This window comes from Pelodiscus sinensis, chromosome 3, assembly GCF_049634645.1.
Source record: "Pelodiscus sinensis isolate JC-2024 chromosome 3, ASM4963464v1, whole genome shotgun sequence".
Classification (NCBI taxonomy): domain Eukaryota; kingdom Metazoa; phylum Chordata; order Testudines; family Trionychidae; genus Pelodiscus; species Pelodiscus sinensis.
Window position 1 is genome coordinate 102243648 of NC_134713.1, and position 25527 is coordinate 102269174.

Here is a 25527-nt window from a genome sequence, read left to right on the forward strand (position 1 = left end):
ATTAAAGCAGATACTGGACTCTATCCTGCCTTCCTGACAGTGTAAATTAGCCCAGTCTTAATGCCGCTACCAACACAGGCAAGATGTGTATGTTTGACGAGAACCTGCTTAACAGTGCAGTGAAGACATACTGTAAGATCCCATTTGTGTTGTGTGAAGAAAGTAATGCCTGAACTGGATGGCTGAGGAGTTCTCTGACTGCCAAGGATGACAGCTCCCTTATTTGGCAATTGCTTTTAGGCCACCATTGAGAGTCCCTTTCTGCTTGCCCCACTGCTATGCCACGGTATCAGCCCTTCTCCCGACTTCCTGCCTCTGCCTGTTCGACTGGCATGACTGAAAAACAATTTGACTAACAGTTTCTGGGAAAAGTGAATTGTAAATTATTTTAAAAATCCATTTTCATCAGGAGTAGCTGCTGAGTTGCCTCACTGTCCAGTCAATGATGAGCAAATCAATACATGAGCAATAGAAAACTTTATATTCCGGTTCTTTGAAGCAAGGAACTGCAAAAGCAGTGTTCAAAATGAGTAATGTACAGGAGAGGGTGAGAGTAAATAAATCCATTATCCAGGAATATCTTCTCCCAAGACACTATTTGTATGTCATTTCTTTCTTTTTCTTTTCCTACACATTAAAGTGCATAGGTTGTCCAGCAGTTTTCAGCTCTTTGGTCTTGTGCTGCTCTGTTCACTTCTGTCATGTTGAGGTGTTTGGCTTCTTTCACTATTATTCAATGTAATGTTTCTCCACATTGTACTTTTTTTCACTTCCCAGGTGGTGCCCATATTATCACTTATGTGGAAGTTGCAGTAGTGGCATCCTTATAGCATGTCCTAAATGTATCCATCATCCTCTTCTTTTCACGTTTGATTCTTTAGGTTGACTTGCTCTACTAAGACTTTTTAATGTTTCAAGAAACTGTGTCTTATTAATTCTGTAGATCTTCTGCATTTACTTTGCAGTGACCTAGCTATCAATTTCTGTTGTAGATTTTCAGAACACTTCTGCATGAATAATTATAGGCATAATGTCTGTCTTAATATTTTTTGTATTTGTTTTAGTCATGCTACTTTTCCCAATCCTTTCAAGTTTATAAAAGTTGTTTGCTGTTTTTGATGTCGATTGGTTGACATCTAACATGGTGTTACCATTATTGTACATTGTTTGTAAATAAAATAACGTACTACTTCTAGTATTTTTCTGTCTAGTTTAATGGTTGCTTTTGGAGCATTGATAGCCAGGTAGTTTCCCTTGATGTTTCTTTATTTATGAGCTATGCTGATCTAAGCAGAACAGTGTCATCAGCAAAAATGAAGTCATTTGGTATAGTCCAAAGGTAAAATTCGCTCTTCGAGAGAATCATGGCCCCTTTCGCAGATATATGGCGGAAAAAAGGGATAGGCTGAGCTGGTTTCAGGGAATAATGACTGTTAGCTAGAACACTATTCAAAATAATATAAAATTACTCCCCCTCCAAAAAATATAAAAGCAGCAGTATGATATACAAAACTACTATCTCATATCTGTTCTCCCCTACTACCTCAGTGCTCCATGCTTCATGGTAGGTACTTAGGGCTAGTAAGATTGCAGAATGAAACTTAACATTGGGAGCCAGAAAATTCAACTAGGATATGGAACTGAATGTATGTATTGGTAATGTAAAGAAATAGGGTTTTCTTTATGATGTCCGTCACCTTTATTCAAAATCTTTTTTCTGTGTGTGAATGGCCCCTCAGTTGCATCAGTTTATTCCGTGACTACTTTTCATGAATACACAAGTAAGAATAGAACAGATAAAAATATACTTCTATTAGGAAATATTATGATCTATCTTTGCTTCTTACATAGCATTTACTGCCATGAAATCTAGGTGCTATGGCATGACAGCTGAAATGTATGTGTTTCATCTTTTAATGCTCACTTAATGAACTAAAATTAGTTTCTAGATTTTATGGATAAAAAGCTAGGTAATCATCCTTTGTTCTTTCTCTTCTTTCACAATCACATAAAGGCTTGAGGAATAATAATGGACTGTAGTGACATGAATTGAAAGAGTAGAACAACTCTGATTATAGACACAACTGAGGCTTTGGAATTCTTATTTATTCTTTTGGCAAGTTGTTATTTTTTCATGTGTTGATCTCTCTGTGGGATAGAAAACAACCTCTTTCATGGAAAAGGTTATAATTAAATACAAAAAATTGCTCACCCATATAAGCTACTTGGACACGCTGATAGTTTCTAGAACAAAAGTGTTTGTGAATGCATTCCTCCTCCTACAAATCTCCTTAGGATCTTCTCTTTGCTGAGTGTCTACAGAGGGTTTTTTTTTCTCTCCCTGTTTCATTTTCTGACTGTCATCTCGAGGCAGGGGTGGGCAAAAGGACCTCCGCGGGCCAGATTTGGCCCGCCAAGCAGGTGGATCTGGCTCATGGAGGCCCTGCTGCTCCTCCACCCTGAGGCCAACTAGGGTCTGGGAGCAGAGGAGCATGCGAAGCCTCTTCCCGCCCTGCCAGGAGCACATGGCACTTTGAAGTGCTGGGCACTGCTTGCGGGGTGGGGGGGAGAGTGGAGGAGGCTTTGCGTGCTCCCCTGTCCCCAGACCCTAATTGGATTGGGGCAGGGGAGCAAGGGAAGTCTCCTCCCACACCAGGGGCATGGGCACCTAGGGGTAACGTGGAGAGCAAAGGCACTCCCTCATCCCCAGACCAATCATTGTCTGGGGGTAGGAACCTGGAAATGCCTTAGCTCTGCCCCTTCCGCTTGATGCCCCACCCCTTTCTGTGCGGTTTGGGGCCATTTCAGAAATTTCTGAAGTGGCCCCCAGGAAAAAATTATTGCCCACCCCTGTCTTAAGGTATGTGTAAAATGCATTGAAAAGCCATGGTTCCAAGTCTCAGCAACCAGGTCAGCTGATAGTGAAAATGAATGTGTGGGCATAGAGCAGGGGTGGGCAATAATTTTTGCGGGGAGAATGGGGGAACTTCATGACTTTTGGTACATGGTCATGGGCCATGACTGGGTGTGTGTAACAGTGACACAGAGTGTGTGCACTAGCTTATGGATAAGTTTGAGAAGCCATGCTCTTGTCTCTTTAAGACAGGGAAATCTGTCCTGCTCTGTGTTCTCCCTCCTCCCCCTGCTCTGCTGTGATGGGGTGTAGAGTGTGTGTGTGTGTGTGTGTGTGTGTGTGTGTGTGTGTGTGTGTGAAAGCAAGCATGAGTACTAAAATTTTGCAAATAGTGCACTGTCTCTTAAGACAGGCACTCCTCTGAGTCACTTATTATTCATGCTTTACACTGGAGCAGCTCCACTATGTTTCCTTTTCTCCCTGACCTCTATTCTTTAGAGATAGGGTACGGGGCTGGGGACACCCTGACTTCAGCAATCACCTCTTCCCTGCACCCCAACCCTCTGCACAGCTAGCAGGAGAATCCTGGGAGCAGCTCAGCTGCACACTGAAGCAAGGTGGGGGAAGGGCAGCTGAACACACACTGTGAGCTGTAAGTGTGCATGGAGGGCCAGAGAGAAATGCTTGGCAGGGCAAATCCAGCCCCTGAGCCTGATTTTTGCCCTCTCCCCACTCCAGCATAGAGGGAGAGTTGCTGGATAAAGAATTTTGCATGTGTGGGCATGGAGGCTGTTGTGTGGGCTTGGAGGGAAGGTTGCTGTAAAGAGAATTCTGCATGTGTTGATGGGGAGGTCTTTGGTTCTGTTTGCTCTGCATCTTGATCAGACATTTCAGCATCTCATTTTGGTCTTCCACGAGCTTTAGCATGCACTTAGTAGTTTCTGTTGTGACTTGCATCTCCATAGCTCTTATTTGCTCTCTTTTCTCTGTTTGACACATTGAATGATGCAATGGGTACTGGACCAGATCCTCCTCCTCCTCTTTTCCTAGAGATTTTTTTCCCATTAGTTGACAGAATATGTTCGCTAGTGAATGTGCCTGACTTCTCAAGATCTAGTCTGGAGAAGTAACAATGGAGTGACCACTTTTCACGTTAAAGATTGTAACATTTCGGTAACATGCAGGTCTGTGAACAAAACTTGCAACTTTTCTTGTTACCTAGAGGCAGCCACATATCCCTCTAACCATTCTGATCACGGTTGAGTGTTAAAGATGTGGGAGGGAGGGAAGAAAAGAGGGTTGGGCATGAGTCCCTAAGAAAGGTACAGTCCACACATGTGCAGCAAGAGCTCATGGAAACAATTTGTAATAATCCTACACCTACATTGGCTGCTATTACTCTGGCTGACTATCCCTGCTGAAGGTTAATAGGCAAACCCAGGCTCAGCTTCTAGATGTGAGCGATTTTATGCAGCCCAACTCTGTGCCACCTGGGTTCTGGCAGCACAGTATCAGGAATGGTTTGGGAGAGTGTTGTACCCCAGCGATGGGGAAATGGCAGCTCTGCCATGGAATCTTTGTGAGAAAATGAGTAAGTACATCAGGCAAAGATTTGACACCATTTCTCTGCAAGACTCTATTGATATCTTTGTGTACATTGGTGCTTTATTTGGACATACCACATACCTAGGCAGAACTTAGCCAACTCACAGAAATGCAGCTTCCGGTTGCCCGCACTGCCTCCCTCCTTGTCTGCAAGAGCAACTTCCCATGCTGTTGCTCACCCCACCCCCATCTCACTGCAATACACAACAACTTACCACCCCATGTTGCTGTGCGTGCCTCCCCCCCCCCCGCCATTCCCCTAGCAGCACTAGAGCAATTTACCACCCCTCATAGTCGCCACCTCCACAGAAACCTACCCTGCGTCTCTTCCCTTGCTTCATGCCCCACATACAGTTGCTGAAACTCCTCACAAACACTGGCACTCGAGAGAACAAATCGTGCACTGGTCTTCACTGGATTGAGCTAACCTCCTTGTCCACTTCTGACTCTGTGCTATGGGAAGTATTCCTATTCTCCTTGGGTGTGGATGCAGGGCCCTGCCCAGGATTGTGTCCAATTCTTTATAAAAATGGCGTGTCTTGGGTGCAATACTAAATCAGCTGTTTGCCTCTTTTGCCTTCAGATAGGCCTCCTGGAGTTCCTTTATCTTGGTTCTGCATTGTAGGGTGTCTCTCTCTCACAGGGCTTGAGAAATGTGATTGTATGTTTCCCAGTTCCTATGGGTCATTCGCAGCTGTGATTGCACCTGATCTTCACCCCATACACTGATCAGATCTGAAAGCTCTGTGGTGCTCCAAACAGGAAAGAGTTTTGAGTGATAGACATCTCTGTTTCCCTGAAAGATGCTATGAGGATCACTACACAATGAGCTTGAAACTAGTAAATGGATTTTAAAGTTTCTGGTCATTGCAGGTGAGAGAGACATATCTGTTAATGTGGTTTTGTGGCTGCAGAGCAGCAGAGTTCAAAGTGCTGGCCGAAGTGGCTAATTGGCTATGGTGGGAAACATGGTTGGGGGGTGGGTGTCAATAAAGTCGACACACTATTTGCTGAAGTACACACTACATGACTGTTGACAATAAAGAGAGGGGGAGAGAAGTCCTTTGCAGAGGTGTAAGGTTTTTGTTGTTGTTCTCTCTCAACTGGGCATTTGTTGCGACTTTTGTTATGTTGCATTGTAAACATTCTCTGGGATTTGTTGCCAAAAAACGGTTGACAAGGCCAAAATGGGTTTGGTTGGTTCCTGTCTATAATTCTGAGGTTTCTTCTGTACTACTCATTACCAGAAAGATGACTAAAAACAACAGAGAGATCATAGAAGAATTATTAAAATTAGTTAGGATCTTGAGTGATTTCATTAAGTGATAAGGTAAATGGAGTTGACTAAATTCTGACTCAGGATATGATAAATCTCAGAATAAATTTGGTGGACAGGAGGCAGTTGAGGATTTTGTTGCTTACGCTTTTCAGACACCAAAACTTCCTCCCATGTTGTCCTGAGTAGTAGAAGCCTCATGTGTTTCCTACTCAGCTGCCAAATCCTGGACAACTTCCATAATTCAGGTCTGTGTTGCAATGCAAAAATATGTCTTGCTCTGAAAACTTTGAGAGTGAAATATGTTTAATGCAATATGACGCACAGTATTCATGGTTCTGCACTGAGGATGCACTGTGGAGAGTCCCTATTGCAAAGTTTGGGTCTAATGTATAACACAGAATGGAGTAACCATTATATATATATATATATGAGAGAGAGAGAGAGAGACTTTTACAATATAGTGATTCAGTGATTTTTGTGTGTAAACTGCAGTGACCAGCCAACAGATTGGTAAGCTACTACTACAAGAGGCAATATTTTTTAATTTTACATAGTGTGTTGACACAGGTTAGCAGACAGTTAAAATGTTCATTGTTTTTACTCGCGTAATGCAGAGATGATTGACAGTAGCACTGGAATTGCTTATAATAGCTCTGGCTGTGTAATGTTTTATTTTAAACTGTGTTGCCTTCCTAAACTATATTGATGGAGCCATGAAGAGAAGTAAAAATACCATTTAAATCCTGTGTCAGAGTTGGTTTTATTATAACTGTGTTGTTTCTTTTTAAGGCGGTGACCAAACTTAGCTGAGTATTTCTAGCAAGGTTTGTACTAGGGATGTAAGGGAGTAGTGGAGGAAGTACTCAACTAGTTTCTCCCCTCTCCCTCCCCGCCCATTGCTGCCTCTGTCAGAGGCAATAAGGGGTGGGGAGAAGCAGGAGCCGGTGCTAGGGGGGGGCTGTCTCAAAAGCCAGTTCCCTCCCAGCATCGTCTCTCCGGGGGACAGGGTGTGATCTGGGAATCAGCTGTCCCGGTTTGTGCCTGGTCCCAAATGCTGCACCTCTGCTTTAAAAGTTGCTTTAAAACTTGTGTCCAGTCCCCCACTCTGCCTTTTAAATGTAGTACTCGATTAGCTAATTAAACAAAATTTAATATCCCTAGGTTTTACTGGCCACATAATATTTCAGCAGATCATCCTGTGGCCGTTTGATACAGTTATGTTTCAGAATACTGCTAGTATTTTGAGACACTTCTCTAGAGACGTGCTATGACATTGCAGTGCTTTAGAAATAATATTCTTGATTTAGTTTGATCTTTCTATTCATTTGATCCTTCTAGTTATGTACTTCAGCTAACGAAAAAGGTATTCATTTATTTTTTTTAACCATTGAACTTCAAGGTCTGCCCAGTGTGTGTACAAATCACTTCCTATTTATTGTTCCTTGCTTCTGGAAATGTGTATGAAATGAATTTAACTGATCTTTAGCAGGTTTCTCTATCTTGCTGGTTTATAGAGAGTGTGTGAGAGAAAAGTAAATATTCATTGACCCCTGAGGCACCCCACTTAATAGTATTTCCCATTTTTGAAGCACAGTTTTCTATGTATGGTGTCTTATGTTGTTTAAATAAACACAATTTTAGTACCCATTACTATATTTTAATGTGCCTCTGTGTCAGAGGCAGCAAGGAGGGGAAGCAGGAGAAGGTGCTGTTGGGTGTTGGCTTAAAAGCCGGTTTTCCCCCCAGCACCGTCCCTGCAGTGCTGTGCCCCCCATCCCACTCTGTGCTGCTGCCTCAATCAGAGGCAGTAGTGAGGACTAGGGAGGCAGGGGAGGCAGCCGTGAAGCCCATAAATGGGCTGGCCATGAACAGAGGCTGATCCGGCTGCAGCTCCTGTCCATGGGGAGTCCCAGCTGGGAGTAGGCAGCCCGACTCCTCCTACATTTAAGCTGCTGAGTTGCCACATGGGGTAACCCTTGGAGGCTTCCTCCCTTATCCACTAATCTGTCAAAACAGTTTCTGTTTTGCCATGGTTTGCATCTTGTTTCTGTAGTTCCTGACATACTTGTTTTTCATAAAGATACAACCTTTAAACAGTAGCTACTGTTTTAGTCATTATTTCCCTTTTGTCAGAGAGGGAAGTCTGTAGTACAAACTCAGTTCTACTCATGTTTAGTAAGAGCCTTTGATCCCTATTGCTTACAACTAGATTTGTTATCCTCAAAAGGAAGGGAGCAGATGTGATCCAGCAAAGATTGTATTGTCCAGCAATCCTTCAGCTTATTTGACTTTCATCATGTTAATTTAGCCCAGTACCGCACCTGATGGAAATCAATAGTTATTCATCAGCATTTCAGGGTGACTATCCTGCATCCACAGCATGGTCTGGAGAGATGAAAAATGTGCCAGTCAGTGATCTCAGAACTCTGTTGCGCAATGTTCACGGTGTTCCTGTAAGACAGTTAGTATTAATTTGTAAAAGGAGTGCATGCCAAAGCACACAGAGCTTGTCCCCTACTGGAGAAACAGTATAACCAATTTAAAATTGTATCATCCGGTTTTAATGTTGCCTTGATATTCTCTGTCTATCTCTCTTTTAAACTGAATTAGTTTCAAGACAGCTTTTACTTAGTCCTCTAATGGTACACATGCACAGCCTGTGGCAGCCTGCAGCAGCCAGCTTCCTAACCTCGATCAACAGATTTGGGCTTGTGCTACTTCACTAAAAATAGCTGTTAGATAGAGCTTTAAGTTGTGGTTTCAGATTTAGAGCCCATTCCCCTCCCTATGCTTCAGAACCAGGCCCAGCTACTACACTGCTATTTTTATCGCGGTAGCATGACACCTACAAGCCTGAGTCTGCCGACTTGGGGCTGGAGACTTACTGTTGCAAGCTGCATAGACATACCCTTAGTTGTAAAACTGGTTCAGCGGTTACATTATAACTGATTTTAAAATTTCTTAAGATGTTTTAAAATTGCTAAGAAAATTTCTCCATTGTACCCTATCTCTGTGGATCTGACTGACTTAGATAAGCTGTCACCAGAAGCTACAGGAGAGTTGTCTGACTTCCAGACTTTTGCATTAATTAGATGGCCCCTTTTTTCTGTGTGGACAAAAAGGGATGCTGATTTATACATTTCCTTTAGGAAAACCTTTAGCATCTGAGAATAATGGTATTTGAAATCGAGATCACACTCACTCAACTTTACCACAGTCCCATCTAAATAAGTAAAGCATGGACAGTGGAATGTGGATACAAAATTCCTTCTACTGGAATCCCTTGGCTTGAAGTCATTTGAAAGTCCTGATAATGCTCTGTCTGTCTAGAATTGGCTTTCTTTTGACTTCAAGTTCCATTTCTGTATTTTCTCTAGGGATGTAAATAACCATGAACATTGTTAACCAGTTAAGCAATTACAGTATTACAGATTAAACTGGTTAACTGTTGGCAGATAGCAGATAGCAGACAGGGCCAGAGGCTGCCTGTTCCCCAGGCCACTCTGGGGTCCTGTTGGCCCACATATGCCACCTCTGCTCTGGCAGAGCTGGAGCCAGAATCCTACTCAGGATGCTCTGACACAGCTGGGGCTAAAGTTCACTGCTCTGGCCGGGGCCTGGGAGGTCCTGCTGGCCTGCTACTCTGGCACAGCTGAAGCTGGGGTTCTGCTGGTTCAGCCTAGCTGGGGCCAGGGTCCTGCTGGCATGACTGGGTCCAGGGACCTGCTGGCCCATCCCCCACATGTGCAGCAGCCACGACTGCTCCAGCCTGGTACAGTTGGCCCTCCAGCTGGTTACACGATAAGTATTCCAGTAAGCCTAATACTCCCTAGGTAACCAGTTGAATGGTTAACCTTTTACACCCCTAATTCTTTCCTTTCTTTTGACACCCTGTTTAGATATAGTTTGTCCTGGGAAACATTTATAGACTGTTGAGGATTGAAGGGTCTTGCTGTGGTCATTTAGTCCAGCATCCTGCTCCTCGAGAATAAAGTGTACCCTAGACCAAAGTAGTTTATGCATATGCTTTATATAGTCAGATGTTATTGTGCCAGGGCCTGTTGCTCATTACAGCACAGAGCACCTTTCTCTAGCAAAGAGGTAAGTGAAAGGGCCTTACTGAAGAGAGCAGTATGTCCCAAACGCCTTTGCTCAAACTATAGCATGTGGGGATACTTGTAACAATCTTTTTTTGTGTATGTGTGTGTGTGTGGGAGGAAACGGGGGGAGGACGGGTGCCGATATTGGCTTTCCTAAAGCATTGCATGAGGATTTTGGACCCAGTCTCCTTCAACTAATAAGGGGATGTTAAAAATTGCCTTGTGCTTCACTATTAAGTAGTCTGTCACCTACTTGTCCTAATTTATCACCTTGCTATTGACCCCTGGTAAAATAATGGAATGGCGGATATGAGACTCAGTAAAGGATTGAAGGAAAGTAATACAATTAATGGTAGTCAACATGGATTAAGGAAAATATTTCTTGGTAAACGTAACTACACATCTTTTTTCCATGGAATTACAAGTTTGGTTGATGCAAGGAATAGCATTGAGGTGATAGACTTAGACTTCTGAAAGGTGTTTGATGTTTCATTTTGATTAAGAAACTAGAATGATACAAAATAAACATGGCTCATATTGGATGGATTTAAAACTGGTGGTTTTATTTAAAAATGTGACAGTAAATGTGGAATCATTGAGTGGGAGCATTTCCAGTGGAGTTCCTTGGGATTCAGTTCTTGGCTGTTCTATCAGTGATCTGGAAGAAATCATAAAATCATCAGTGATAAAGCTTGCAGACAACAGAAAAATTGGGGGAGAGGTAAAACTGAAGAGGACAATCAGGGATTCAGAGACATCTGAGTTGCTTGGTAGGCTTGGGACAAACAAATAATCCACGTTTCAATACAGGCTAAGGTATAGTAGAACTTCGGTTACAAATGCCTTGGGAATGGAGGCTGGAAATAATTATTATGGTTATTCTTTCAAAAGTTTATAGCTGAACATTGACTTCATACAGCTTTGAAGCTTTACTATACAGAGGGAAAATGCTGCTTTTAACCAACAGCAGCAACGCGGGGCATGGCGGGAGGTGGGAGCTGGTATCTGTGAGGATGGGAGTTGGAATCTGGTATCTGTGAGGAGCTAGCTTTTAAGATCTCTGTGCATGGCAGCTTCTGTGGAGCTGCCTAACCCCCCCCCCCCCATTCCTGTCTCTCACAGAGACTGTAGCCTGGAGGGGGAAGGAAAAGGGAGCTGGTGCTTGGGGAAGTTGGCTTAAAAACAAGCTCCCCATAAGCACTGGCTCCAGCAGAGCTGTCTCCATCCTCCTCCCCTACACTGCTGCCTCTGATAACATTTGGTACAGAAGCAGCAGTGTGGGAAGGAGGGGAGAAGCAGGGGGAGCCGGTATACGTGGGAAATGATTTTTCAAGCCAGCTCCCCACGTGTATCAGCGCCTGTGGGGCTGCCTGCCCCCTGGACTGCTGCCTCTGACAATGGAGAAGGCAGATGTGAGCTTTTAAGTCGGCTCCCTGTGAGCACTTGCTGTCGCCTACCCCCTTGCGTGTAAACATGTAACGGCTGAAATTTCCAGTGGTTACATGTTAGTTAACATTCCTTGTGTTGAGTTATTGCGAGGTATTCAGTATTCCTTCAGCACTCAAGAGCCTGAGCACTTTGTGAGATTAGGCTGTTAGATCAGAGAGAGACATTTAGTGGCATGGTATTTAGTATTACATTAACATTTTACTTCTGTATCATTATACTAAATCTTATTGATGCTAAGCTAGACTAGAGCAGGTTTTAACTTGTTACATTTTTTTTACTTCTGACGTATCTATAGCATACATAGTAACTTCTTTTTTTTCTCTTTTTGAAATATGCGTGGCAACATGTATATCTTTTCAGGTGAAAAGAATAATGTTTTTTGTTTTGAAGAGTTCTCTAATATTTGTTGTGTGACGTTATCTTGAGATACCTTTTGTCTCTGAGGCACACAGAAGATAATTTAAGTTTTAGACAGACTACAAGGTGCTTATCACTGCTGTTCTGATCTGTCTCAAATTTATGGCTATTAAGTATAAGTTTGTGTGATAATGTTTTTCCTTGAATATTTAACACAAATTACTATTCAGGAAAGTTTTCTCTCTAGTCTTTTATGCTAAATTAAAGCTCTTTACCATGAGAAGTCCTCCCCCACACATCAAGATTTGCAACAATAAACAAACTGGTGGCAGGATCACAAGCAAATTTTATAAACTGACTAATGGGACACTTTAAAACAGTGAGCTCTCTTGGACCCTTTCTAGTTTGACTATACAGGCAGTCCCCGACTTACGCGGATCCGACTTATGTCGGATCCGCACTTACGAACGGGGCTTTCTCGCCCCAGAGCTCGCAGACAGCGGTCCCGCCACCTCGACCTCCGGGGCGAGAAAAGCTGCTCCCGGTGCCCCTGGTCTGCTGGGGGGGCGGGGGCGCAGTTAGTATGCCCCCCCAGCAGACCAGGCTTTTGTTGTGGACCCTGGGGCAGAGCAGCTGGGGTACTGCCGGTTGGTCCCGCAGCGCCGCTCTGGGCACTACTGGACCAACCCGGCAGCACCCCAGCTGCTCTGCCCCAGGCGTCCCCAAGTCAGCCGCTGCTGAAACTGACCAGCACTGACTTCAGGAAGCCCGAGGCAGAGTTGCTCTGCCCCAGGCTTCCTGGAATCAGCCGCTGATCAGTTTCAGCAGCAGCTGACTTGGGGACGCCTGGGGTTCTTAAGTTGAATCTGTAGGAAAGTCAGAACTGGCGGTCAGTTTCAGCAGCGGCTGAATCTGGATGCCGGTTCCGACTTACATACAACTTAAGAACAAACCTACAGTCCCTATCTTGTACGTAACCCGGGGACTGCCTGTAATCTCTTCTGAACTAATCTCATGGGCTTTATGCCAAGAGTGATCGGTGTTAGTGTGACGTAGTGGGGGTGCTTGCTGGGCTGTGGTGGCCCCTGCTGTCTGGAGCGGGACCCAGCGGGGAAGGCCTCGCTAGGCAGAGGTAAGGCCAAACTTGTTGAGCCAGGGGCCGGGCGCCCCCCATGGAGAGGAGCAAGGGAGGGTGGAATGCTGCCCTGACTGGGGGGGCAGGGCTGCAAGGGAATTTAGTTAGTTGGTTGGTGGCTGTCGGTGAGGATGGATGAGCCTAGGGAGAGGAGCTGGAGTTTTAGGGGCCCAGTCTCCCCCATCTCAAGGGGGCCTGAGGCATCCTAGCCCAGTTCCTGTAACCAGATTACATCTGTGCTGCGCTGTGCTGGAGGAGCAATAAACCACCCTCAATTCCACTGGCTGGTACAGTCTGTTTGTGCCATTTCGGGGTGCAGGAGACGGGGAACCCCCAACGTGCCGTCACAGTTAGTGATGTTAAATATCGGTTAATTGAATAGTAGAGTAACCTCAGGAATTCTTATCAATTAGTCAACTATTGTATAGTTCCCAGGGTCTGGGCCGGCAGCCAGTGCGCTCCAGCCCCACTCTTGAGGAGCTTCCTGCCACTCTGTGCTACTGCCTTTGGTACCAGAGGCAGCAGCATGGGGTGCCGGGTGGGAGCTGGTCTGCAAGGGGGGGGGGCAGTTTAAAAACCAGCTTCTCTTGCTGACCAACTGCCTGTCTCTCAGTGCTACTGCCTCGATAAAGATGCAGCAGCGTGGGCTGTCAGCAGCCCCTGTCGGTGGGAGGAGGGGAGAAGAGGAGGAGGTGAAGAAAGTTCTTCTTCACACAGCGTGTATTCAACCTGTGGAACTCCTTGCCAGAGGAGGCTGTGAAGGCTAGGACTATAATAGAGTTTAAAGAGAAGCTAGATAATTTCATGGAGGTTAGGTCCATAAAAGGCTATTAGCTAGGGGATAAAATGGTGTCCTTGGCCTCTGTTTGTCAGAGGCTGGAGAGGGATGGCAGGAGACAAATCGCTTGATCATTGTCTTCGGTCTACCCTCTCTGGGGCACCTGGTGCTGGCCACTGTCGGTAGACAGGATACTGGGCTAGATGGACCTTTGGTCTGACCCAGTATGGCTGTTCTTATGTTCTTATGTAGGCTGAGCTCCCAGACCTGGCGAGAGCCAGAACTGAGCTAGGCTGCCTGTCCTCCTAGCTCCTAATATGTTTTAAATGAAGATGCAGCAGGAGTAGATCCTGGACCCATCACAAGCCAGAACCAAGCTGGGCTGCTGGCCAGCCAGCCTGCTAAAAAAATTACAGGCAAGTGGGGTGGAGGGAGGGGAATACGTGTAGTGTCTCTAGTCTGTAGCATTAACCTATAAGCTTTTGCTTCTGTAGTAAGCTACATGTGAAGATTGATGTGGCTTCCTTTATGCATACAGTAGTTTAATACTACTTGCCATGCTCTTGAAGCTTAGTTATTACTTAAGCCTGGTGTTCAAGTTGTTTGACTCCAGTTACAATGTAGTGTGCATTTCTCTGCAAAAGTCTCTCAAGCAGGAAATTGCATCTCTGTCATGGAATACCAAAATGTCTCTTTATACCTTGTATCAGTTCTATTTTACAAGTCAGCAGTTATAGCTTTTCCAGAATTTACTTAAAAAATACAAGAGATGATCAAGATGGTAACAGAGTATTGCAGAAAGATTGGAGATGAGTGGATTTCCATGCCTTTTCTCTCTTGAAATATTGAGCAGTCTGTCAACAGCCCCTGGGTCATTGGTTGTTCATAATATAGTCCACGGGATTTGTTCCTTTTGTTGTCATAACTGATAGAAGTCCTGGTGAAAAAGCTGTCAGTTGAGATATTTGGAAATCTACATGTTATAGTCCTTATTTGCCTACTAAGCCTTCCTCCACCCCTTACCAATGTATACGGTTATATTTTTCTCACTTATTAATCAACATCCATTGAATGCCTTTTCATTCTCATACGCAGATGGGTTTTATGTGGGAGTTGGTGAAATTTTATGGCTAGTGTTTATGTGGGAGATTAGACTTAGATGCTTGTAATGATCCCTTCTGGTCTTAAAACTGTGAGTCACCTCCATGAATGCAAGTCAACCAAATAATAATTTCTGGATTAGAGAGATTAAAAAGGGAAAATGTGAGCAATGGGGCCCAACTGAATGTGCAAATCTATTTTAATATTAGTGTAACCTCCCTCTGAAATGCAAATATCTACTCTGTACTTTATACAAATCTACTTCATGGTTACCTTTTTCATATCTCTGTAGCCAGCTAATTGGCCTCTTCTTAACCTCAGCACTGAGGGGGGGGGGGTCAAGTGACTTGCCAAGATCCCACAGGAAGTCTGTGATAGATTAACAACTTTTGCTCAGCTCTCCCCAGTCTTAGCTTAGAGCCCTAACCACTGGACCTTCCTTGTACTCTAACTTTTACCTGCATGCTCGCCTCCATTTTGTATCCCTTTTACTATCTGGAATGATAATGCAGGAGTTTAGCGCCAGAACCTACATGATTTAATGAAACAGCAGTGGATTCCTAGCCATAACCTTTTGAGTCTGCCATCTGACTTACAGTAGGTGCTTTCTAGGTATTATGATGCTTTGCTTGACATTTTTAGTTCAGCACTGCCGTTAGGTAAAAACAGTGGAGGAACTGACTGATATGTGTAGGTGTCTGAAAAGGGCCTGTTGTCTAATTCACAGTATCATTGGTGTGTCTGAGAGCTTTATGCTCTCTTCAGTTTCATTTAAAAAAAAAATCATTTTCACATGTGGAAACTGACAACTGTAACAGAAACCGATAAGCTGACGCTTATTGGTTAACTTGTTAAACCCTTACATTTCTTGTATGGAAGTGAAAGGTTACAAATATTATTGCATATCCCTTAAACCTTTCATTCCTCCGAGATTCCTGTTAATGTCAGTCATATTTGCAAGAGAAGGGAGTGGATTTGCTTAACAATCTTATCTTTTCAAATAAAGGCAGTCATTAAGATGATTGTACAGTAATTATATTATGGTAATGCCCAGAGGTCCTGATCAGCACTCCAGGGCTGGGTATGTTAGTGACTGTGTAAAATCCTATTGCACTTGTAACACTTTTATTATTCCATTAATTGGAAGTAAATACTTCAGTGGTTTCTGTTTGTAAGTAATACGTTTATAGGTTTTATGATGACAATATGGAGGAAGGGAGGATCTCGATGTTTTTACAGTACACATAATAAATTATAAATTACAAATAAATGATATTGCTTCTCCCATCCAAAAAAACTGAGGACATTTCCCCCTCCCCCTGCTTCAGTAAAATCGTATTGCTGTGATGTGGGGAGATATTTGTGATAAATACAATGTACATGCCTCAGTCTACACAAATAGGGATTTCTAATTTTGTTACATTTCTGCTACCATAATTGAAAATCCAGAGGTCAGTGCTTTGGATTAATTTAACCTTCAGAACAGGCTGAATTTGTAACTCAAAATAGCATTGTGTTAGTCTGAATATGTGATAACAAAGATACTGAAGTGTAAAAAAACTGAAACACAAATCTGAATCTGAAACGGCATTATGCTTGCTAATGATGGGACAAATGGTAAAAAAGTTCTCTTGACATAGTTTGAGCCTGGTTTCAATCTAGTCATCCTGTGACCGACTTAAATTTCGTAAGATCCCCAAAGTTGCAGACTTGTTTCATAAATAATTTCTGTCCTGTCTGGGTAAAGTCTGAGCGGCTAGTCCTCACCTATGACTAGGGTCATGAGACCTCACCTATGACTAAGGTCCTGAGCAAATCACTTATTTATTTAAAAGAAAAATGCAGAACACTGTAAATGCTGTAGTATTGAATTTCATGGATTTCGCATGTGGCATAAGTGGACAAAGTAGAATCACATAGTCCTCTGCTATGATGGGTCATGGAGTGGGTGTGCAATAGTTCATAATAACCTAGATCCTCCCATATTAAAAGGAGTGAACCACTTCAGAGTGTTCCCATCTGCTTTCGTTGAAGGCCTGAAACCATGTCAATAGCACCTCTCATACCGAGCTAAAAATCAGCATGAGTGAATTGCCGTATCTTATTCTGTTGCCAAGAGAAGATCGAGTATCAGCACAGGTTCTAATCCAGGCTTAGGGTTAAGGAAATATGAATACTGTAAATATAGACATAGCTATTTTGTCATTGCCTTTTCTATTATCATTTCCCAAACTAGTAGATCAATGAGATCAGTGGCATCAAAAGTTGATTAACAGAGCAAGGGACACCTGGTGAATGCCTTGGTGGAATGACACCTTCAGGTAACAAGGTACTGAAAGGCTCCACCAGCAAAGAGCCCACTGTCTCATTTGTTGTTTTCTGGCAGCCCCCATCACTTTGAGAAAGACAATGAAAACTGGGTGTAACTGGAACACTAGAGATTCCACAGTTGATGTATTGGAGTCTTGGTATTGTCCTATAGCTTGGATTGAAGTACAAGTTGAATCTCTCCAGTCCGGCACCCTTAGGACCTGACCAGTGCTGAACCAGAGAATTTTTCAAAATCACGGGAGGTTGATATTGTGTAGAAGCATTACCAACACTTCCACCACTTGCTAGGCTCTTGGAACACATTTAAGGGTTAATTAGAGATAAATAACAGCACAGAACACCGAGAGCCTGGTTGCTATAAATAAACTTTATGGGACTGCGAGAAACTTGTTCACACTCGTAAGTGGACATCTGGCTAATGTACATCATGCTGGACTATAGAGGTTAATCCTGCATTCTTATTTGGAACCCTTTAAAGAATATTAACTTATTGTCTCTCTCCCCCCCCCCTTTTTTTTCCCTCTAGATGAACACAACGATGTACAGAAGAAAACCTTTACAAAATGGATAAATGCTCGCTTTTCCAAGGTAGTAATAATTTTCAAAAATTGTAAGAACCAGATCAGTGTCAGTGCTAGGAACCATGTTTTGTTTCAAGACCTTTTAGCATGTACTAAGTGTACTTGTGTCAAAATGTTGAAGAGCTTTTTCAGAAAAACATAGTAAAGTGTGTAACAGCAAAGTATGTGTTTTAAGTAAAACACTGGTAGTGTGCCACCTCTTCCCCTCCTGCAACTAATATACTCCTGTTGTTTTGTGATGGACAGCCATGTCATACAGGCATTAAGAGCTACAGTTTTATGCTTGGCAGTGTGTGTTCAGTTTGTAGTTCGCACACTGAAATTTGACTATGCATACAATATCCTGAATGTATTAGAGTGGATTCTAGTAACTAGCCTCTGCTATATTGATGCTCAGTTACTATCTACACACATAAAATACTCAGTGAACCTCCACTCTGGTCCACAAAATGATTCCAGTTTGAGTCATTTTTGCTTTCCTGTTCTAGTGCATTCTTGTCACTTAAAACCTATTGGGAGCATTGCGTATTATTTTGGGTGGCTCTTCCCCCGGCCTCCCCGTCAGTGCAGCTCGTGAAACTGCCCCTGTACCCCGAACACAGCCCATGGCCTCCTCGCTTCCCCATGCTCACTGGGGAAGGGCAGCCATCCAAAGCAAAATGGCGGCTCCAATATGGAGGCCGTGGTTGTCAACGGGAGCCTGCTGAGGCCAAAAAACCTGAAAGGGCCAGTCTTTTTTTTTCTTCTTTTCTCTAAAACTTTTTGCCCCAGCTCTTCGCGCTGGATCCAGCTGGAACTTGGCTCTTTGGCCGGAATGGATTGACCACCCCTGTCATAGACTTCAAAGTTATGGCTTTGTTTGCAGAATGTAGAGGTTTGATTACTTCCCCTCAGCACTCGTAATTACAATAAATTGTTGAAATGCAAGGTTTTCATTTTTTTTAATCGCAATATAATATACTAGAAGAGTTTCCTGGCATTGCCAGGGTCTGGCCCAGGGTGGGGAAGATGGCGGTGTATGGTCCACCTACTGGCTTCTCTCCAGGGGTGGCAGGAGCCATGCAGCCTGCCTGCAGGCTTCTCCTCAGGGCTGGGATGCTTGCTGCCCCTCTGTCATCATTTGTGAGTATAACTGTCCAGCTCTCACACTCCTCCCTTTCCATATGATGTGAAACCATCATATTCTATGCGCATCCTTTTGTCCTAGCCCTGTCAAACCTTTACTTTGTTTTAAGTTATGACAAGAGGAAGCTGTATTCCAAATTTCGTGGTTCTAGCTGTTACCGTATATGAGGCATTCTTGAACAAATGGAATCACAGATGGATGGACTCAGACAGATGCACAATCTCTCTTTCTCTCTCACATATAGTCAAATCATTCTGGCTGCTTAAAATGTAATTTCTGTCAATCACAGTTGGGTTCATGGCATGCTTCATGATAAAAATGTGTAGATGAGAGTGTTATGCTTAAATGAAGCACACAAGATCTTTTATAGGGGAGAAGGCAGTACGCCGCATTTATTGAGAATACAACAGTAGCATATGCTTTTCAGTCTCTCTCTCTCTCACTCACACTCCCAGTGCCGCCAGACGATGTTATAGTTACCAGTCCAGAGTCTGGATCAATCTAGTGGCCAGCCTGATCAATCACAGAGGGAGAGCAGGGCCTTTTGTTAGTCACGATCCGATGCTCTTCTGGAGTTGTTGGCAAGACGAACCCAAAGTCCCATAGCCAGTCACCCTGCTTTTATAATCCTCTTTCCCTGTTGAAGTCTGTGGATTTTGCTGTGTCAGTCTGTGACCGGGATGTTATCTTGTTGATGTTAATCATTCACAAAACATCTCCAAGAGGTTCATCTTGCCCTGGATTGTTAATCAGTTAGTTGTTTTTAGGGATGCTTTCACCTTTAGAGTCGTCAATCTGCCAATCTGATCAATTCTTGACTGTGGGTATGCACAGATGGCTCCTCTGACGCCAATTTGTCTCTTTGCAGTCTGTCTTTTACAGTTACCCGGTCCTTTCCTGGCCATCTGGCTCCGACACCCACCTTCACACCTTACCTTTATGATGATACATTTCTCATTCACACAAACAGTCTTTCTCACAGAGACCTTCAATGGTATACAAATAGCAGTGTTTATAAAAAGCAAAAGGCATTGTAACTTAAACCTTAATCAAAACAATTCATATTGAAGGCCCGGGTCTTCAATATTTCTAATCCCTTAACATAAACACAATACCAAAAACTCTGTCTCTTTACTTACTAAACTCACTAAGCTTTAAAACCAAGAAATATATATCTTACTAAAAGGCTTGGTTTAATGAAATATCTAATGTGTTACCTTACATTGCTACATTATTAAACCTAAAATACAAATATAAAAAGAATAAAACTTTCAATTCCAACACATCCCCCTTTTGACTCCTCAAGAACAATTCTTGAGTGGGTCATATCTTAGATAATTTTCTCATGGCTACATATTGAGAGGCAATCTGAGCTTGTGGTTGCAATTTAACAAACATTCTCTTTGTCCAGCAACACATATATATCATTCCAATTAGGCAAATGCAGGACAATACCAATACAATTATTAATGGGTAAAGCATAATTGACAGTATACTCCCCCCCCCCCCCCCCCAGGACCAGCAATTTTAAACCTATCCCCATTTGCATGTGTTGTTTGAAGAACTCGCTTTCCCACATCCTTTAGAGTTCCTTGTAAGAACTGCATGGTTTTTGCATCTAGAAGCAAATGATCAACTAATTCCCCCCCAGTCTAAACCAATGGAAATGGAGAAGTTAACCAAGGGGGCAATTACAGTGCTTTGGGAAGAACTCGTTTTTTCTAGCTTGGGAAGGTAATAAGTGTGATTCTTAGTGTATAAGATGCTTGCATTGCATCTACACTCATCTACTGGTGGCTGGCTGGCTAATGCTGTCATCTTCCCAAAATATTATTTCCCAAGATATAACACATACCCATTGCCCATTATATACCACATGGGTTACATTTTTTTAGTTCATCCCAGATGCATGTGCTTAGCAATGTATCCCTATTGCATGGTGCTGTGGTGGCAGGTAGGGAGAGGCATAGCCATTTGCGAGGGTCCCACTCTGTACACTGTTGTGTGTCCAATAATTCTTTTTCTTTCCCAGCCTGCTGACCCTTAATACGGGGTAACCAGAAAAATCCCCTGGCCAATTTTGGTAGTGGACTGACTTTCCATAGTTCTGCCTCCACAGATTGTTGGTGGGCTGTTTTGACAATAATTTCTCCTAATAAGAATTCAGGTTTAACCCTGCTGGAGACATACTGTATCCATTCATGCTTATAAATATCAAACAAAGATCTTTTCTGTTGTTTTAAAAGGTGTTCCAGTACTTTAACATTGCCTGATATTACCCAGAACATTTCATGTTTGAGTGATGACAAACTAAGAACTCGCATTTTGGTGCATCCCATAGCTAAGGAAGGCAGTCTTATTTCCCAATTCCAGCTGTTCCAGCCAAGTGGTGGTGTTTAACCACTTCCACAGATTCCATGTTGCTTTCATATTACCTCAGCCTATTTGTACCAAATGTACATTGGTATCTGCTTATTCGTGTATGAGACTCTCCTGTAGTTTTGATAAGGCACTAAATTTATTTCTAATTACCTCTAAATCAACTGTATTCATAATCCCTGTTCTAGCACCAACCCCTCCTAATATGGTGTCTGCTAAATCTCGCTTGGTTTGACTGTAGGGGCTTTGGTGTGTCTTTATAATTAAAATCCATTGCCCTTTATTCCAAAAGGGAGCAACCTGACATTCCCAACAAAAAGGAGATACCATGCCTGTAGAATTCAGGGGAATCCAGAGGGTGGGTGAAATTCTCATCCAATGCCCCTTCTGCATATTGGTTCCTGTAAATATAGTTAAAATGCTTATTAATCCTTTTCTGCCTAATCCAGTATTCCCCCTTTCCAAACACAATTATTAACAATGCTAGCAGTAAGACCGACATCACAAGACATAAAAACACAAAACACAGTTTTTGTCGCAACAATAAATTCATGTTGTTTTAGTTGCTCCTCAGCTGGTACCAGCTTTTCTGATGTTCTGAAAGAAAAAAGAAAACATTTTCTACCCCTGTGGGGATGGCACATTATATCTTAAAATGCTTCTCTCTGTTACAAGTATTTTTGCTGATTTTCTTTATTAGCCTGCTGTTACCGAATAATTACTTATGCTTTTGTTTTGTAAAGCAGCCAACCCTCAGAAATGTCCATCTCTGTGGGTTCCAGGTAAATCATTTCACTGCTCATTTATTAAATTAATGGGGTAGAATGCCTCAGTTTCTCTCTTATACAGCAGATCAGGTTTTTAATAGTCTGTCTGTGGTGAAGCTTCAAATTATTCACGTGTGGTAACTGAGAAGCTTTACTGTTATAGTGATTTTCCTTTACTTAGCACTGAGTATTTGCCAATTATCATTTCAGCAAACCCCAAAAGTTTTCTTTTTCTCAAAGAGTATACTAAATTTACTTCCATGTTAGCACTAACATTAGCATTAAATTTCTTTAAGTAGGTGTTTATGAATATCTTGTTACATACCATGCCTTTTATTTGGACAATTTACTACAAAGGACAGTGCGTGTTATACTCTTGAAATTTTGAATAGCAGGCCCTTTTAACACATTACAACAATTGCTTAATTCCTTCGACACTCCCAAGGAGTCGGAGTCAACTTCTCACCTTCTCATACCCCTAATCACTTGCTTTGTTCCTCAAATGAAAACTTTCCTCATTCCCGGTAATTATTGCTTTACCTTATTCCTTCTTCTGTGCCCAGACACAGGGCTCCATAACCTCTTACCCACTCTTAGTTTAAATATTTGCCTGTGCCTAATTTTGCTTTCTCTCACAAAGAGTCCCTTTCCACGGACACAAGTTTTGTTCATTACTAATAGGAAGAAGGGCGGGCTTTTAAATTAGCCATAATACCTTCTGAATACTTTACTTGGGTAAATTCAAATGTTTATTTCTGCAGTCAGCTAATAATTTTTAAACTCCGCAGTACAGGTTTTTCATAACAGCCAGACAACAGCAGTATATATTTTTGTATTGAGATTAAGGATTTATAAACCAATAAATATTTCATCAATTTGCTTAAAAGATTGGCAAGGTATTGTCAGGCCCTGGGCCGCGCTTAAACTTTTGCAGTATTTGTTCCAAAGATACGGTATGCCTCTTCTCCTTTTCATGAGGGGTTTTTCTTGAATTTTTGCACCAATGTGCCCAGTTTGTTTTTATTATCAATTTTAGTCTTATTTTTCATGTACTATTAAGATCTTATACGAGGGAAGAACGGAAATACTAACCTTAATTCTTTTGGCTTGCCCCTCATATGATTGTGGTTACAATGCAGTGGACCCCATTTAAACTTTTAAATTGGCCAGGGCCACCTTTTCTGTTTCTGTCCCCACTCTTCAGGTCCTGTGAAAGTGCCTGCAGTCTGTTTATAACAGGGGATGGTGCTTCATTCCTTTTCCAGGTTTTTAACAGTTTCCTTATTTAATTTCTCATTTTCTTGCTTTACTTGTTCAAGCAAATCATATGTCTAGACAGCCGGTTACTCTGCCTGCAGAGCAGCTTTCCACCGCTTGATAGTCTGTGGTGGTTCCTCTATTTTTCTATTTCTTTTTCGTTTATTTAGGAAGCTAGTATTGTGGAATGCTATTTAAGCCATGCTATATTAATTGCAAATTCTAGCTTCTTTACTTTTATTCTTTTTAAAATTTCCTCTGGATCTTTTTCCCACTCAGGGATGTTGTCCCACTCCCAAGAAGCAATTGCAGCCACTGGCCTATTGGCAAATTCTAAATTTTGCTGTAGGTTCTCCTTAATTACATCACAATGGCTAGGATCCAGTGGGGCCTCACCTGGCTTCAGGATTAATCTTTTTATCGTATCCTGTAAAATTTGATTCTACTTCTTTTTAGTTTTCCCCTCACTTTCTCCAATTGCCCTGCAGCTACACTTAGATGACTTTTTCCTATCTCGAGCTCTTGCTTATATGCTCCCAAATTAACCTGCTGCAGCGTACGCAAGTGAAACTGCTGTTGCCAAACCATCCTTCTGCATTTGTTCATACTTGTTAAAGGTATCTTTCCCTTACTTCTTAAGATCTCATATTTGCCTGTGCCACTGCCGGGACTTATGACTTTAACCCGTTCTGGGCCCAGAGGGAGAGACGCTAAGCCTCCTTCTGTAGTACTCAGCACTACTACCACCGAGGGTTCATACCCCAACTTAGATGGTTGACTCGGGGTATTTCCCCAGGCAGATAGCCCTCCTGTATTCCAATATAAATCCCTTCCAGGGTCAGAAACGCAAAGTTCTCCTCTTATGCTCACCCTTAATACGACCAAGGGTGTATGCACCTGGTATTTTCTGGTTTGGAGTGAGGATCTCCTACTGCCCGACGCTACTATGACCAGGAGTATACACACCTGATTCGGGGAATTTCCCTAGGTAGGTTTACGTGTCTTATGTCACAGAAAATACAAATGGATATAAAACTGAGAAATGTTGTAATTCTAAGTTCAAGCTCTAGGAACTTGAACATTAATTGCATAATCACCCTTCATTTGAATGTAAATGAGTGGAAAAATATTTAGGTTATACTTCCTGTGTAAAATAATTTAATGGACAGAGACAGAAAATATTATATATCACCATTTCATAGCCTCTGTAATTTCATGCACTTTAAAAATTGCTTGAACTTTAATTAAAGCAATTGGACACAGTTTTAAAAAACTGCTGTCCAGTCTAGAACAATGTTGTTCTCTTGTCTTGTCAGTCCCTCTAATAAGAATTACACTGACGGTTTAATTACATCCCGATTGCATATACAATCTTTTATAAAAAGGAAAGTTAAATTAAAATAGTTTAAGTGGTAAAGAAGGCAGTTAATTTACTCTACTAAGCCTCAAACTACTGAAAGCTGTAGTACACTCAGCTTCATCTAACTTCAGCAAGTGTATGAAATTGGCACTATCGAAATACAGAAGATCATCCAGCTCATTCTAAAAGTGTATACTTTTAACTCTGTACACTTACTGGTATTACAAGAAAAAAACCTCATCTTATTAATATGTACTTGATATGAAAGCTAAATATGGAAACAATTATAAATTGCAAAAATTCTGGAAAGCTACAAACCAACACATGTAAGCCAGGGGAGTTTGTCCCTTAATACAGGCAGTCCCCGGGTTACGTACAAGATAGGGACCAGGTTTTTTCTTAAGTTGAATTTGTATGTAAGTCGGAACTGGTGTCCAGATTCAGCCACTGTTGAAACTGACCAGCAGCGGCTGAATCGGTCATGCCTGGGGCAGAGCAGCTGGAGTGCTGGTGGGTTGGTCCCGCAACGCCGCTCCTCGGCGCTACTGGACCAACCCGGCAGCACCCAAGCTGCTCTGTCCCAGGCGTCCAGATTCAGCCGCTGTTGAAACTGATCAGCGGCTGATTCCAGGAAGCCGGGAACAAAGCAGCTCTGCCTCAGGCTTCCTGTAGTCAGCTGCTGGTCAATTTCAGCAGCGGCTGACTTGGGGACACCTGGGGCAGAGCAGCTGGGGTGCTGCTGGGTTGGTCCAGTAGCGCTGCACCTCGGCGACGTGGGACCAACCCGGCAGCCTCCCAGCTGCTCTACCCCAGGCGTTGGCGAGAAAAGCCTGGTCTGCTGGGGGGGGTGGGGAGGGGGGCAGCGCACTAGCTGACCAGGGAGATGCGGAGCGGCTTTTCTTGCCGCGGAGGATGCGGGCGGCAGGACCGCGGCGCGTCTTGGCGGTCCCGCTGCCTGCATCCTCCGCGGCGAGAAAAGCCTGGTCTGCTGGGGGGGGGGGGGGGCTCAGCTAATTCGGGATTCCCTCCCCCCGTTCTTAAGTAGGGATCCGACATAAGTTGGATCCA

The 25527-nt window shown here is 42.9% G+C and overlaps 1 protein-coding gene across 6 annotated transcripts in view; it reads left to right on the forward strand.

Annotated features, from left to right (window-relative positions):
• UTRN (utrophin) overlaps positions 1-25527 on the forward strand; it is a 569920-nt gene that overhangs the window by 76265 nt on the left and 468128 nt on the right. For all 6 annotated transcript variants that reach the window (XM_075924350.1, XM_075924351.1, XM_075924354.1 and 3 more), the window contains one exon: positions 17516-17577. In XM_075924350.1, the coding sequence (XP_075780465.1) occupies positions 17516-17577 (62 nt within the window). The remainder of the gene's footprint in view (positions 1-17515; positions 17578-25527) is intronic.